The sequence below is a fragment of the Nicotiana tabacum genome, chromosome 5, assembly GCF_000715075.1.
Source record: "Nicotiana tabacum cultivar K326 chromosome 5, ASM71507v2, whole genome shotgun sequence".
NCBI lineage: Eukaryota > Viridiplantae > Streptophyta > Magnoliopsida > Solanales > Solanaceae > Nicotiana > Nicotiana tabacum.
Genome location: NC_134084.1, coordinates 41,562,685 through 41,577,274, shown reverse-complemented (window position 1 = coordinate 41,577,274; position 14,590 = coordinate 41,562,685). Strand labels below are relative to the sequence as shown.

At 35.5% G+C, this 14,590-nt stretch overlaps 1 protein-coding gene across 1 annotated transcript; it reads right to left on the bottom strand.

Moving 5' to 3' along the window:
- Positions 1-6,646: 6,646 nt before the first annotated feature.
- On the bottom strand, positions 6,647-12,149 carry LOC107772561 (2-isopropylmalate synthase A-like). Its single transcript, XM_075252829.1, has 5 exons — positions 12,119-12,149; positions 11,228-11,526; positions 11,037-11,117; positions 10,768-10,860; positions 6,647-10,664 (listed from the first exon to the last, which is right to left on the bottom strand). Exons 1-5 carry the CDS (start codon positions 12,147-12,149, stop codon positions 10,557-10,559), a joined length of 612 nt encoding a protein of 203 aa, XP_075108930.1. The 3' UTR covers positions 6,647-10,556.
- Between the last annotated feature and the right edge of the window lie 2,441 nt (positions 12,150-14,590).

Below are 14,590 nucleotides of genomic sequence, written 5' to 3'. Positions count from 1 at the left end.
GAGAATTATCTCCTTCACGTGTATCTCACATGTCTAGATTGATAAATACTATGCTTCACATGATGAACCTGGTCCATGACTGAGTTCATTTGTCATTCTTCAAAACTTCACCTGAACTTGGGCCAACAACTTCCCTAGGGAATATCGGGACCATGGCCCCCGGGTCCGGTTCGAACCCTAAAGGCCTAGAAGAACATTATCAAATGATTGGGTACGACCAACAGAAAGCCGTGATATCCGCGACTGGTCGGGTATCACTGCGTGAGTCTCAGCACGTATCAATAGAGAACCGATAATTAGTTAAGTAGAAGATTTTTATCTTTTATAGAATTTTACTTAGGGTCAAACTCCCTTATTATATAAAGGGAAATATGAATATTCATTAACAACATTGTAACACACGCATAGCAAGGCAATACACTATTATTTTCTCTATTATTTAAAGTTCTTGTTCTTGTTCATCAGTGCTTGGTCATGGTGAGTCCGGGATCGAGGGCGGATATTTTACTAAGGCTGTTATTAAGTCTGGAATCCTCCTCCACAAGTGGTTTGATATACTGCATCTTTTATTTTTTTTAATCTAACACAATTTATCGTTTGTTTTGAATTAATCCGCGTATCCTTAAAGCCACTTATAAATTTAATTGTTATCCATTTTTTAGAGTAAGTAGACTCAACTAGGAAAAACTCAAGCTAGAGATAGCAAGACTAAAACAAACAAAAGTGGGAACAACAAAAAGAGAAAGCAAAAATTAGGACAGTGAGACAAAATGATGAGAAGCATGGTCTAGACTTATTACAAGATCAAGACAGTGAGACATTAATTAACAGAACAATAAGAGGAGGAGAAAATTAACAATGGACTCTTCTGATGAAGAAGTCTAGTCTCAACCAGCTGATGGATAATGACACATACAAGAAATTAGAAGATCCAAATCCAGTTGCAAAAGAGAAACAAATAGGAATTATCTACAAGAACAAGAAGAAAGCCAAGGTAGGTCCTACTGAAAGCTCACAAAATTAACCCTCACCATCTTAGTTTTTTAATGATTTAAGGTTATTATATATAGTAGAATATAAAAGGGATGAAGTCCAAATGAGCAATATTAATTAAGATTAATGAGATTAGTCAACACGCATAAGATTGAATTTTTGGGAGCAGACAAGATTTGAAGATATAGAATGGCTTTAGGTTTTGATCATGTTGTTAGGAATAAACCCACCACAATAATAACATATATGGTAATAGCAGCGGAATAATAAAATAATACCGAGATACGGTAATTAACAAAAAGAACAATAAGAACACAAAGATTTTAATATGGAAAACTCTTCTGAATAAGGGAAAAAATCACGAGTCCGAGAAGAGCAAAGTAATCCACTATAATAAAGAATTTTACGCTCCGTAGTCCCGAATAAATTACTCTAATGATCACTACACACTCAAAAAGAATAATCCTCTTTTGATATTCCCACCTCAATACAATATTGTCCACACTTTTTATTTTCCCTCACATGCTACACCGCCTGTTAATACCTCACACTGCTTTTTATGCTCTCTGATATATGTTTCTCTGAGAATTAATGTGTAGAAATGAGAGCCGAAGCTCTCCTTATATAGGCGATAGCACCCAATCTTCCACCAATCAAAACGATTGATTATTGCAATTTGCAATTGCAAATTTTGTTGTCTGACACCTACTATTTTTGCAAACTTGACAATTTGAAGATATGCAAATCAAATCCAAAACAAGTTATAACCCCTCCTCAGGGCATTATCAGATTCATTTGCATGGAGGATCGAAATGATGTATTGTTCTTAGGGTCTTATATAATCAACAATAAACTTATCCCAACTTTAACTTTGATGAAGAGGTATTAAAAATTATACTCTTGTGGATTAAACTCCCCAAATTGCTATTGAATTGCTGGAGTATGAACTCTCTAAATCGAATAGGAAGTGGATTAGGGAATCCTTTGTATGCAGATGATTGCACAACAAAGATAGAGAGGGTTTCCTATGCAAGGATGCTAATTAATATTGATGTCACTCGACCATTGCCAAAAAGTGTAAAAGTAGAATATCTTAACGAGGAAGTCTTTGAACATGAGATCATTTACGACTCGAAACCCATGTACTACCTTACATGCTTGCAAGTGGGACATTGCTTCCAACAGAATAAAAAATTAAAGCAGCATCAGGTTCTAAAATATCAGGACCGACAACAAAGGAATCAGAAGAAAATAACTAAGAAGGTCTGGATGAAAGCGGGCCAAATTAAAACATTGATACAAGGTGAGGCCACAAATGGCAAGGAAGTTCCAGAAAACAAGGGGAACGCCAAAGAAGGAGAGGTTGGTTGGACAGAAGTTATAGGTAGATCAACTGGGAAGCTAACTAAAACAACAAACGTAGAGGGTGCACAATAACTTATCAGTACAAATGGATTCAATTCTCAATGAAGAAGCTTATTATCAAAGAATAAAATTCCAGTATCCACAATATGAAGAAGGGGGAGGTAGTGGTATAGAGGCAGAGGAAATGAATCAATTTTCTTTCATACCAAGATGAAGATAATCACTTGGAATATTAGAGGGATGAATAAGTTGTATAAACAAAAGGAGATAAGGGACTTTATTAAAGAAAATAATATTATTCTAGCAATAATAGAGCATTGAGTTGATCAAGAGAACAAAGTTGGTCATATATTAAATAAAATTACAACTGGTTGGGGATGGATCACAAATGTATCTACTACACACAAAGGAAGAATATGGTTGATTTGGAACCTAAATCATGTAGTGGTAAATGAATTGAGTGTTAAACCTCAGTTCATATATGTCTCAATCAGGGGTACATCTACAAATGTTGAGTGCCATTTTGCTGATGTATATAGTCTACATAGTATTAAGGACAGACTGGAGTTCTGGGCCCAATTGGAGAAATTAAAATCATAGCATCAACAACCCTGGCTAATAATGGGGGACTTCAATGCCATCTTGAATGTGGAGGACATGCTTCATGGTGTTGAGACAAGAGACTTCAGGAAATTCATGATTGAAGCTGGAATGACAACATTGCAGACAATAGGAAGAATATATACTTGGAGCAATAACCACACATATAGTAGGATTGACAGAACTATAGTAAATTCAGTATGGATGAATAAAATGCCACCTACACCAGTGCAAGTGATGGATCCAATCTTGTCAGACCATTCACCACTTAGCATTGAACTAGGCAGATCAGGAACTACATGAAGAAGACTTTCAAGTTCATGAGTTGTATAGTAGAGCATCCAGACTTCACCAATGTGGTAGAAGGAAGTTGGATCCAAACCAATATTTCATAATATATGGAGGGTATATGGGATAAACTTAAACATGTCAAGACTACTATAAAAAATTTGAATGTTAATGAATTTTCTGGGGCGTTAGAGTAAATGAAGGACATCAGAGACAAACTGAAAGTTATGCAGGAGGATATGAGAAATCCAAATCACCCACAAGAGCTCTTTGAAATAGAGAAGGAATTAAGGATGCAACTTGAAAAGTGAGACCTAACAGGGGAAAAATATATAAGTAGAAGTTCAGGATTCGGTGGTGGAAACTTGGTGATTCATACTCTGCTTATTTCTTTACTAGCATGAAGAATAGGATAACACAAAACCATATCAAGGCACTAGTGTCTAGTACAGGAGTTATACTACAATTAGATAAATGGATAGAAGAAGAGATACTTCAGTTTTATAAGCAACTGCTAGGGACTGCTAATGCATCAATGCATGCTATACAACCTGATATAATGACTAAATGTCTTATACTTACAAGAAGCTAGCAACAAGCACTTAGCAGAGCATCCACCAAAGAAGAAGTCTACCAGGCATTACAAGGGATTGATGATTCAAAATCCCCAAGAGGTGACGAATTTAATTCATGTTTTTTCAAAAGGGCATGGGCTACTATTGGGGATGAGGTAACTAATGTAGTCCTTAACATCTTCGAGACTAATGTCATGTATGAACTAATTAATTGCACTGTTGTCACATTAGCCCCAAAAGTTAAGAACCCCTCCTCTGTGAAAGAGTTTAGGCCTATATCCTGTTGCACCACATTGTATACAATTACATCTAAAATTCTAAAAAATAGGCTTTAGGGGGTCATGAATGAACTGATTAATAAAGGCCAAGCTGCCTTTCTGCATGGTCAGGTGATCATTAATGATAATATTATCCTCAGTCATGAATTAGTAAAGGGGTATGGGAGAAAAGAAATTTCACCAATATGCATGCTCGAGATAGATATGCAAAAATCCTATGACTCCTTAGAGTGGGTGTTCCTAGAGCAAGTCCTCATTGGGTTGAATTTTCCTGAGAACTTTGTGAAGTGGATTATGATATGTGTCAAAACAATCTCCTACTCTATCATAGTTAATTGTAAGGCAACTACACCATTTTGCTACAAAAAGAAGAGTGAGACAGGGTAATCCCCTATCACCATATCTCTTTGTGATAGCATTGGAATACTTTACTAGACTACTGAAGGCTTTGAAGGATAAACCAAACTTCAATTATCATCCTAGGTGTGCCAAGCTGAATATAGTACAACTAGAATTTTCAGATGACCTACTGTTATTTTACAGAGGAGATGTGATCTCCGCTAAGATGCTTTTTGAATGCTTTAAGAATTTCTCTAAGGCATCTGGATTAGTTGCAATTCAAGGGAAAAACTCTATCTACTTTGGAGGGGTCTAACCATCTATTCAACAGGAATTAACTCAAGCATTAGTCTTCAAAGTTGGCACTTTATCATTCAGATACCTAGGAGTATCTCTAAGCTCAAAAAGGCTATCAATAGAACAATGTCCACCACTACTGGACAAGATGATAGGAAGGCACCTCATGGACTGCAAGATTCTTATCTTATGCAGGTAGGTTGTACCTAATTAAAGTGCTCTCACAACTATTTAGAACTTTTGGTCCCAAATATTCATACTGCTTATAAAGATCATCCAGCTGATTGAAACAATATGTAGAATATACCTCTGGACAGGAGCTGCAGAATGTTCAAAAAAGGCTCTGATTGCCTAGGATAAACTATGTCTACCTAAAGTAGCAGAAGGCATAAATGTAACAAACATTGCCTTATGGAATAGTATGGATCAGGTGGGTTCATACATATTATATAAAGGGGAATACAATAAGAGGAGTGAATCCAAAGCAAGTCTCCTGGGTTGTGCAAAAGATTCTCAAAGCAGGATAATACCTTGAGGATGCTGGCTTAACAGTAGAAGAGATCATGAACATGGACAACATCTCAATAAGGGCAATGTATAATAAGATGAAGAGTGACTACCCCAAAACTCATTGGAGGAGGCTAATATGCAATAACCAAAGCAATCCAAGATGGTCATTCATTCTATACATGGCAGTGCAAAACAGGTTGTACACGAGAGATAGACTAATCAAATGGCAATCCAAAGTAGTCCAATATGCCCTCTGTGTGAGCAAGACCAAGAAACCACTCAACACCTATTCTTTGAGTGCAATGTGGCAGCTAAGATATGGCAGCAAATTCTAAAATGGAAAAGTATTAAAAGAGTTGTATTGGAATGGAATGAGGGGATATCATAGGCAGTACGCAATGCAAATGATAAATGTGGGAAAGCTGAAATCTATATGATGGCTTTCTCTGAGAGCATTTACTACGTTTGGCGGGAAAGGAACCTAAAATTGTTCCAAAACAAGAGAAGACCAGCGGATGTGATTACAATGATGATCATACAAGATGTACACTGCAGAGGGAGTAAACTGCCAAGGCTAACCAAGCATATTGCAGTGAATTTCTATCCATGATGTAGAAGTGAGAACTTCTAGCCAGGTGCAACTAGTTGGTATTTTCTAAATACTATAGGAATTTGTGTGTATTAGATAAAGTCGAAGAAGTTCTTGATGTACGATAAAGTTGAGGTTGCATGTCTAACTTTAGGGGAAATTGTTATAATTGTACATTGTTCTCAAATAATAGAAAATATATTTACCACCAAAAAAAAAAAAAAATTAGAGCACAATGCTTCATATAAATGTTTGCTCAATGTAGAGATGGTTCTTATTTAAAGCTCGTAAGGCCTTCCTATAGACTCATATCTTGAGTAGATTTACTTCAACAATTAATGTGGGACAAAATCCACTAGAAGACAAAAGAAAGGTAAACTGTTGCGTTACACGCTGCTTCATTGTTGACAAGCTGCTACATAATTAATTGACAAGCTCCTGCATAAGGCTGTATTCTGGGCCGGGCTCGGGCCTAAATGGGCTAAACGGTCCGGGCCAAACGGTCCCGGACTTTGGCGGTTCCGAGCTAAACGGTCCGGATGGGTGGAACCGGCCCACTGTGGGCCTAAGCCCACATGGTCCAGGGCTAAATGGGTCGGGCCCACGGGCCTAAACGAGCCTAAGTGTTTCGGGCTATTTTTTTGATTTTTTTTTATCTAAGGCAATTTCTTGTAAACTATATATATATATATTGCCTTATATATATTATATGTATTTAGTATATATATATATATATATATATATATATATATATATAATATATTATATTATATCAAATTTAAACACAAAATAAATTGCAAAGAAATATTCAAGGGAATGTCTTAAATATTTTACTATTACACGACATTAACAAAGAATGACAATATCTTTCTTAGTCTTCCTCTCCCCAATGGAATGAGCACAACAAGGTATTAATACCACCATTAAAAGGGGAAAAACTAAGGAAGATGTGCCAAAGTACAAGCTACATATTAGTCTACGTATTATCTCTAACAAATCTCATAAATCCTTCAAGGTTCGGAGGAATTTCCGTTGGTGGTGGTGGAAAAGAAGCTTGTTCATCACCGCTTCCGGGTGAAGCAGCATCCTGTGCAAGTTCCGCAACATTTCTTCATAAGCTTCATCTATCTCCGCTTGTGATTCTGCAAGTCCAAAATTTCTTCTTTCCGAACGGATCCAATCTCTGTAGAGTACTGATTTTTCCAAGATCTCCCTCATATACACTTTATGATCACCAATTTGAAGCCTCGCTTGACTGAAAGCGCTCTCCGATGTCACTGTTGAAGCTTGGACACTTAAAATATCTCGAGTCATCCTTGAAAGAACCGGATAGTATTTTTGTTTGTCCTTCCACTATTCCAAAACATCGAAGGAGCCGTCGGGATTCTCTGATTCAAGTCCCTGCAACAAATAAACTTGAAGCTCATTTAGTTGTGAACTATCACCAATATTATCACCTTGAGAACTCCTGAACTCCGTCCAAGAACTAAGGGCTTTTAGGCCCGCAGTTCTTTTAGATGATTGGAAACTAGACGAAGTAGGAGTTGGAACATTTGTTCTAGCATGATCTAAGGCAAGTTGATAAGCATTATAAATTGTTTGAGCATTTATTTTAATTGAGGTTTTTGCATCTCCAAGTGTAGCAAATTCCTCAGCTGAAAGTGATAAAGTGTTATAAATTTTTATGTACCAAAAGTGAGGACCTCCTAATCTCGATGACGGGTTTTCTAATCTCATATCCAACTGGTTCGATGGAACCCGGGGTCGGTATTAATTCATTACATTTTAATCCCAATCTTTCAGGCAATAAATGAGCTCGATTTCGATCGTACACAAAAGTGTTACTTGCAAGATTCAAAGCTAAATATTTGTTGGAGTGTGCGAACATGAAATCTCTCATTGATAGCTGGCAAAAAAAAACACTAAAAGTGAAAAGATGTTTGAAAACCACTAGCACGTATAATTAGTCCATAACCCCCTCAGTTCTCTTTAACTTCATATATACATAATACATATGATGACTTCTAATTGAGTTTCCTTCATCTCAAACCATGTTCTCATGTCGAGAGAGTGCGAAAGAGTTCCTAAGGAGTGACAAAAGAGAAGGTAGATTGAAAAAGAAGGTCTCCAACAACCAACTCACCTGATTTTTGTTGGTTAGAGGTGAAAGTCATGGCTTCAGTGTCACTTCAATATTTACTTCGAACAAAAGAACCCTTGTTGACAAAACATGAGAGTGGAAGAGGTATAAATACATAGTCCATCCGTTTAAATTTATATGACACATTTCGCTTATCGAAAGTTAAATTGTAATATTTTTTTTACAAAAATTGATCATATTGACATGAGAAAAATTACAACTTATAGTACTTTTCGTATTATTTGTGAATATCCAAATTTCAATTTTGAAATATTGAGTTGAACTAATCTAGTTTAGCCTCAAAATTTAATCAAATTAATTATCGATAAGCAAAATGTGTCGTCACAATTGAAATTGAGGGAGGACCCTTTTAAACCTAAACTATAGCGGAATACGAACAATTTAATGATACCGATAAAAGTCTTTCACGTACAATAACTGTGAGTTTGATTCTAACTATATATTTCCTTTCTCCTATGATCCTCATGTAATAGAAATTCTATTTAACCAGTTTTATACGAATTTAAACTACCACGTCCTATAAAATCCAATTAAGTCAAACAAATCTGTAACTCTATTGGATTGTGATGTACTCAATCTATTGTACAAAATGATGATCTATTCTGGTTAAATATTTTCTTTTAATATAAGAAAAAATGATAGGGGTCTCATAAATACCCTCATGGCACCTCGAAAGTTACTAGCTTTATATTGGGATCGAAATAACATAACGCATGCAAAAGCTAACAATGCAAAGTTGATGGACAATAAATCAAACAAGTAAAAAATATACTAAAGAATATGACATTATAATGGGGTTTGGTAAATTGATCTACATATAAAAATTAGTATAAAAATATAAAAATTATTGAGAGAAAAATCTCTCCTAAACAAGACTTTTTAATGACTACATTGTGGATTGTTGTTATTCTTGTTGTGAGGAAAAAACGTCAATTTATAGAAGTACAAAATTTTTCCAACAAAAGGATAAGACATATGAAAGATATTTATTCTTTTTAGGAGTTTTTTTTCATTCCTTCAAGAAATAGAGTCCTAATAGATAAAAATATTCAGGGCAAAATCCTAACAATTCTCCCCTTCACCTAAATTTTCTTGACGAATTTTGATTCACCTTCTTTCTTCATCACTGTTGTTTGTCATTATTAAAAACGGGTATGAGTTAAAATTGGAGCCACGTGCATTAAAAGTGACCACGGGTTTAAAAAAACCTTTTGGTTTTAAAGACCCAGCAATAAGAATGTTGAAAATATATGGTTGAAAGTCTTCATGTAGTATTTCAAAATGATTTTATTTGGGATGAAAATCTTCATTATCGTCAAATTGATTGTTACTTGATTTGAACCCGCTGCTACGGTCTCCAGTATATTTGTGAGCCATTAAAGACCCACAAGTTTTACACTTAACCTTATTTTATTCTCTTAGTTGAGTAAAAAAGTGCCAAACAAGAGATGTTTCGGGCCGTTTAGAAGGTTGTCTATTAAAAGTAGGGGGTTACTACAGGAAGGTCAAGCGGGGCATCATTTGGATTATTATCAGTTGGGTTATTAACAGGACTAGTAGGTGTATCATCTAAATCCGGTTGCGTTTCATCTAAATCATCATTTTCCTCATCATTTTCAAAGATAGTTTGATTAGGATAAAGAACATTCATAATTTCATCATTTAATTGTTGACCTGGTGCAACATCATGACAAAATTAACTATCGGAAAATTGAAAACAAGGGTTATCACTATCAAGAATAACAGGTGGAGGAGGACGGATAACAGGTGGAGGAGGACGGATAACAGGTCTGGGTCGGGGAGCCGGGGGAAGAGTAGTAGCTTGGCGACTTGATTCACCAATTTTAGATTTTCCCTTACCCTTACCACCAAATATTTTTTTCAAAGAAAAGTCCATATTAATTATAATTATACTAACTAAACAAACAAAACTATAATATTAAAACTTAAGAGTTGAAACGAGTTTACCGAAGTGACGAACAACTTCTTGAAAATTGAATATCGTTGAAGACTTGAATACTTCAATTCACCAACTTCACAATTTTTCACGAAATTGCAATAATAAAGTAAACAATTATAGAAGAAAATTAGAGAGATTGATGAATTTGTGAGTAAAAATGAAAGAATGAGGAGGTATTTATAGTTGAGAATAGGGAAAAAGTGTAATTATAAAAAGTTTGGGGTTAAAACAAAGTTTGGGGGTCAAATGACTATTTTTGAAAATGCCAAACGGCTAAAATTGAAGGCCAATGGCTACTTTTTAAATTTCAGGCCGTTGCCCTTTTTTATTTTTTTATTTTTTTGAAAAAGTGTAATTATAGCCGTTTGGCCTGGTTGAACCGGCCCAAGCCCACCTGCCGATCCCGGTCTCGCGAGCTATTTGGTGAGGACCAGTCCACTGTGGACTTTTAGGACCGGTAGGGTTTGGCCCGTTTGCAAACGGTCACGGGCTGGGCCCGGCCCACAACACAGTCTTACTCCTGCATCAGTAGGTGACAAGATCCTGAATCAGTAATCTATGATTGACGGTGTATCCTTTGCATCTACTAATTAACTTCTAATTAGACAAAATAACACAAAACCTGATGGAGGCTACTTTCATGGGAAAATCCATTAGCTCCAACAATGGCCTTATGTGCCTGCACCTCAAGCCCACTGTACTCTTCTACCTACAAATATAATAAAATTGGTCAATAGAAAAGCACCAAAAAAAAAAAAGCAGCTTTAAAACTGGTAAAATATCTCTAGCTAAGAGTAGAGGTACAGTAGTACCATTTTGCTTGTCTCGATTATATGCTCTGAATTAATCCCAGTGTAGAGACCACCGAGTACTTGCTCTCCACGACATTTTAGTGTCATCACAATCTATTTCAGTAAAGGGAAAGTTAAAAGATGAATTAAGCGAAATGGACCATATATAAGTAGTGAAAAGTGCAAAAGAATCCCCATATATTTTTCAACTATGCCATTACTTCTCTTAAGTCTATGGACCTCAAATAATATTGAAGTTTATTTGTACAAAAGTTTAAACACAAACTGACCTCCTCTAGAGAACCATTTCCAGCTCTTTCACCAATGCCGTTGACAGTCACATCTACTAATCTTGCCCCTGCACACACTCCCTGAAATTCAACACATGTAAACTTCAATGGAGTATTTTATTAGGCAATTTAGTCTTTACAGTCAGTGTATGCGCTACTGTTAGACATAAAATTAGGAATTGAACACATACAGCTAAGGTGTTGGCAGTAGCAAGGCCAAGATCGTCGTGACAGTGTGTTGAAATGATTACATCTTCGACTCCTGGAGTATTGGCTTTTATGTCAGCAATTAATTGTCCAAATTCACTGGGCAAATTGCATCCAAGAGTATCACCGATGCAAAAGCCTGTTGCGCCAGCTTTGATAACTTCTCCGATAACATGATAAAGGAACTCTCTATCAGATCTGATACCAATAAACCAAAAAGGAGAAAGAAAACTAAGACTCACAAAAAGACAAAGATGCAAAAATGTTGAGAATCGAGGGGTTACTGTATATCCAGATAATATGGCAACAAAATATACGCTTTTGAAAATTGTACAAGAAATATGTAAAACAAATCAAATTTTTAGGCTTAAAGGACTGCAGAAATTTTTCATACTTCTTACTGTACTTCTTATCAACTAATAGCCTATTTGGAATTTCTAAAATCACCTTATTTTGATAAATGTTCTTTTTTAAAAGAATTTTTTCAAATATACTTTTGGTGTTTGACTAATCAATTCGAAAAATATTTTTGAGCATCAATTAGTACTCGGTCAAACTTTTAAAAAATGCTTCAAGATTTATTTTCTTACAAGTGTTCTTGTTTAAAAAAAGTACTTTTGAACAAAACTTACTCTTTCTTCTTCTCAAAAATAAATTCTTGTTCTAATCAAAAGCACTATTTTTTTCCAAAAAGTTGTATTTAGAAGAAAATGAATACTTTTGGCCAAATAGGCTAGAAATCTTCATGACAGTTAAGTGGCGCTTATTTGTCTAAAAAGGAATTTGAAGTCTTAGAGAAAAGTTTTTGTAAAAACATATTTTTCTAATTTTCTTTACAACGTTACTTTTTAAGAAGGAAATTTTGCACAAAATACAGTCTGAACTGTATTGCACTTCTGTAGTCATGTTTTTAAGTTTTTGTCTGTATAGCCAACATTCTTTTTGCAATAATGTACGTACATTTATACATTATTATACACTTATTATAATTAATGTATCAATCTTGTTTAAAAGTATATATTACTAGTATAGAAGAGATATTTATACATATTTTATATTGTTATAGACTATTATACAAATTTATAAATAGATTGGGTTCCGTTTCCTTGGTACTCAGCTCACGAAGCTCCATACAAAATAGGTCAAAAAACATCACCAAATGAATCTCAAACTCTAGTACGAGCTTCACCTAAACAATTTCACAAATATTAATCAATACCCTTTTGATTTCCTTCAATAAATTTTTAGATCTAGAATACAAGTTCTTAAAGAATTCCAAATCTGAAAAGGTTTGAACTCATTATGGCTGTCCAACGGGACGGGACGGGACGATATTTAAGCGAGATGGAGGCGAGACGAGACGAAACGGGATGGGACAAACGGGACGAAACGTTCGTCCCATCCCGTCCCGCTAACAAACGGGATGGGACGGGACGGGTTCGTGGGCCTTAAGTGTATTTTTTTTTAAAAAAAATGTCTAGTTTTTGAAATTTACTATGTTTTTAAAGTTTGCAACGGCTAAATTTTTGACTTATTTAATAAACTTAAATGTTACTATGTTAAAATGAAAATTAGAAAACTAAGTAAAGAGTTATAAAGTATTAAAACAAAAGACTTGTAATGAAATATTCTAGTAATTATAAATTTGTAATAGAGTTATAATTTATTTAATATAATTTCAAAGTATTAACTATTAAGTAACTAAGACAATTCATAAATAAAATTCAACGCTTAGAGACTTTTATTTTATTAATAGAACTTTCAAATCTCAAATACAAATATAATTCTTTTGAAGAGCAACTAATCTACGCAGCCACCTTCTAGGAAGTGTTCTGTTTGAACTAGGCCTCTTAGTAGCCAATTACAAATTATCATACTAATATTTGTAAGCTGCTATATAGCTTCTTTGTAACTTATCAATAATATCTCTCGGACATTCTGCTGGAATTGGCAATGTTGATTGATGTTCCATGAGCTCCATGTCGTCATCGCTCCCAGTGGTTAGTATCTCATTGTATTCTTCTTCTTCTTCCCTAGTGGTTAATTTTTCAAAACCAAGATTTCTTCTTTCTGTATTAATCCAATCTCTGAATAATACGGAAATCTCTAGACTGTCCTCCGCTAATGAATGTCTCCGCTAATGAATGTCTATGATCTCCAATTTGAAATCTTGCCGCGCTAAAAACACTCTCCGATGCTACTGATGATGCTTGAATAGCCAGAATATCTCGGACCATAATTGAAAGTGTTGGAAAAGCCTTGCCACGCTCCCTCCACCATGACAAAAGTTGTTCCTTGCCTTCTTCGTCTTTAATATTTTCCAATCCTTGATTAAGATAAGAATCAAGTTCATCATCAATAGAGGAATCAAAACCTGTTATATCATCCATATCTTCCCATAAAACTTTTGCTCTAGACTTAGAAGTAGAAGGAGCAGTTTCACAACCAGTTGTATCCATAGATTTATATTTATCAAACATTGATCTAGCATAAGAATATATGCTAGCTTGGCAGTTTTCGAGAGATGGTTGTTCATTTTCTTGAATTTCTAAATTCTCATAAATTTTACGAACAAGTCCCTTTGCACCTCTTAGTTTTAAAGATGGGTTAAGTAGAGTAGAAATTAAATAAACTTCGGGAATAGGGAAAAAATACTTTTTAAATTTTAAAATCATTTCTTTAATGGCCGGTGCATAAGTTGGATTTTTTTATACTTACCAAATACAACAGAAATTCCACAAATATACCACAATATTTGTGTAACAGTAGGATAATATATACCAGAAAATTATTTTGTAGCATAATAAAATTTTTCTAAAAAATTAGTAAGCTCTCTGATCTCATCGCAATCAGAATCAACAATTTGATCAGCGGGGATACCATTATGGGGGTGTTTTGGGGGGGTGGAGGGGGTAGGGGCTGTTTGGACCGTTGGCAACGACTATTTTTGCAATTTAAGTCGTTGCCCAACGACTAGTGTTTTTTAAAAAAAAAATTGGCGGGACCGGACAGGACGGGACGCGGGACGGGACGGGATGCGGGACGGGACGGGACGGGACGAAACGGGACGGGACAAACGGGACGAAACGGGACGGGACGAAACGGGACGGGACAAACGGGACGAAATGGTCGTCTCGTCCCATCCCGTATCCCATTTAACATTGTCCCATCCCATTTAACTTGAAGCGGGACGGGACGGGACGCGAGACGGGACGGGACGCGAGACGGGACGGGACGTCCCGTCCCGTTGGACAGCCATAGAACTCATCAACGGCGGAAAACTTTTAGATACTAGGGTGTGTTTGGTATGACGGACAATATTTTTTGAAAAATATTTTTCAATTTTT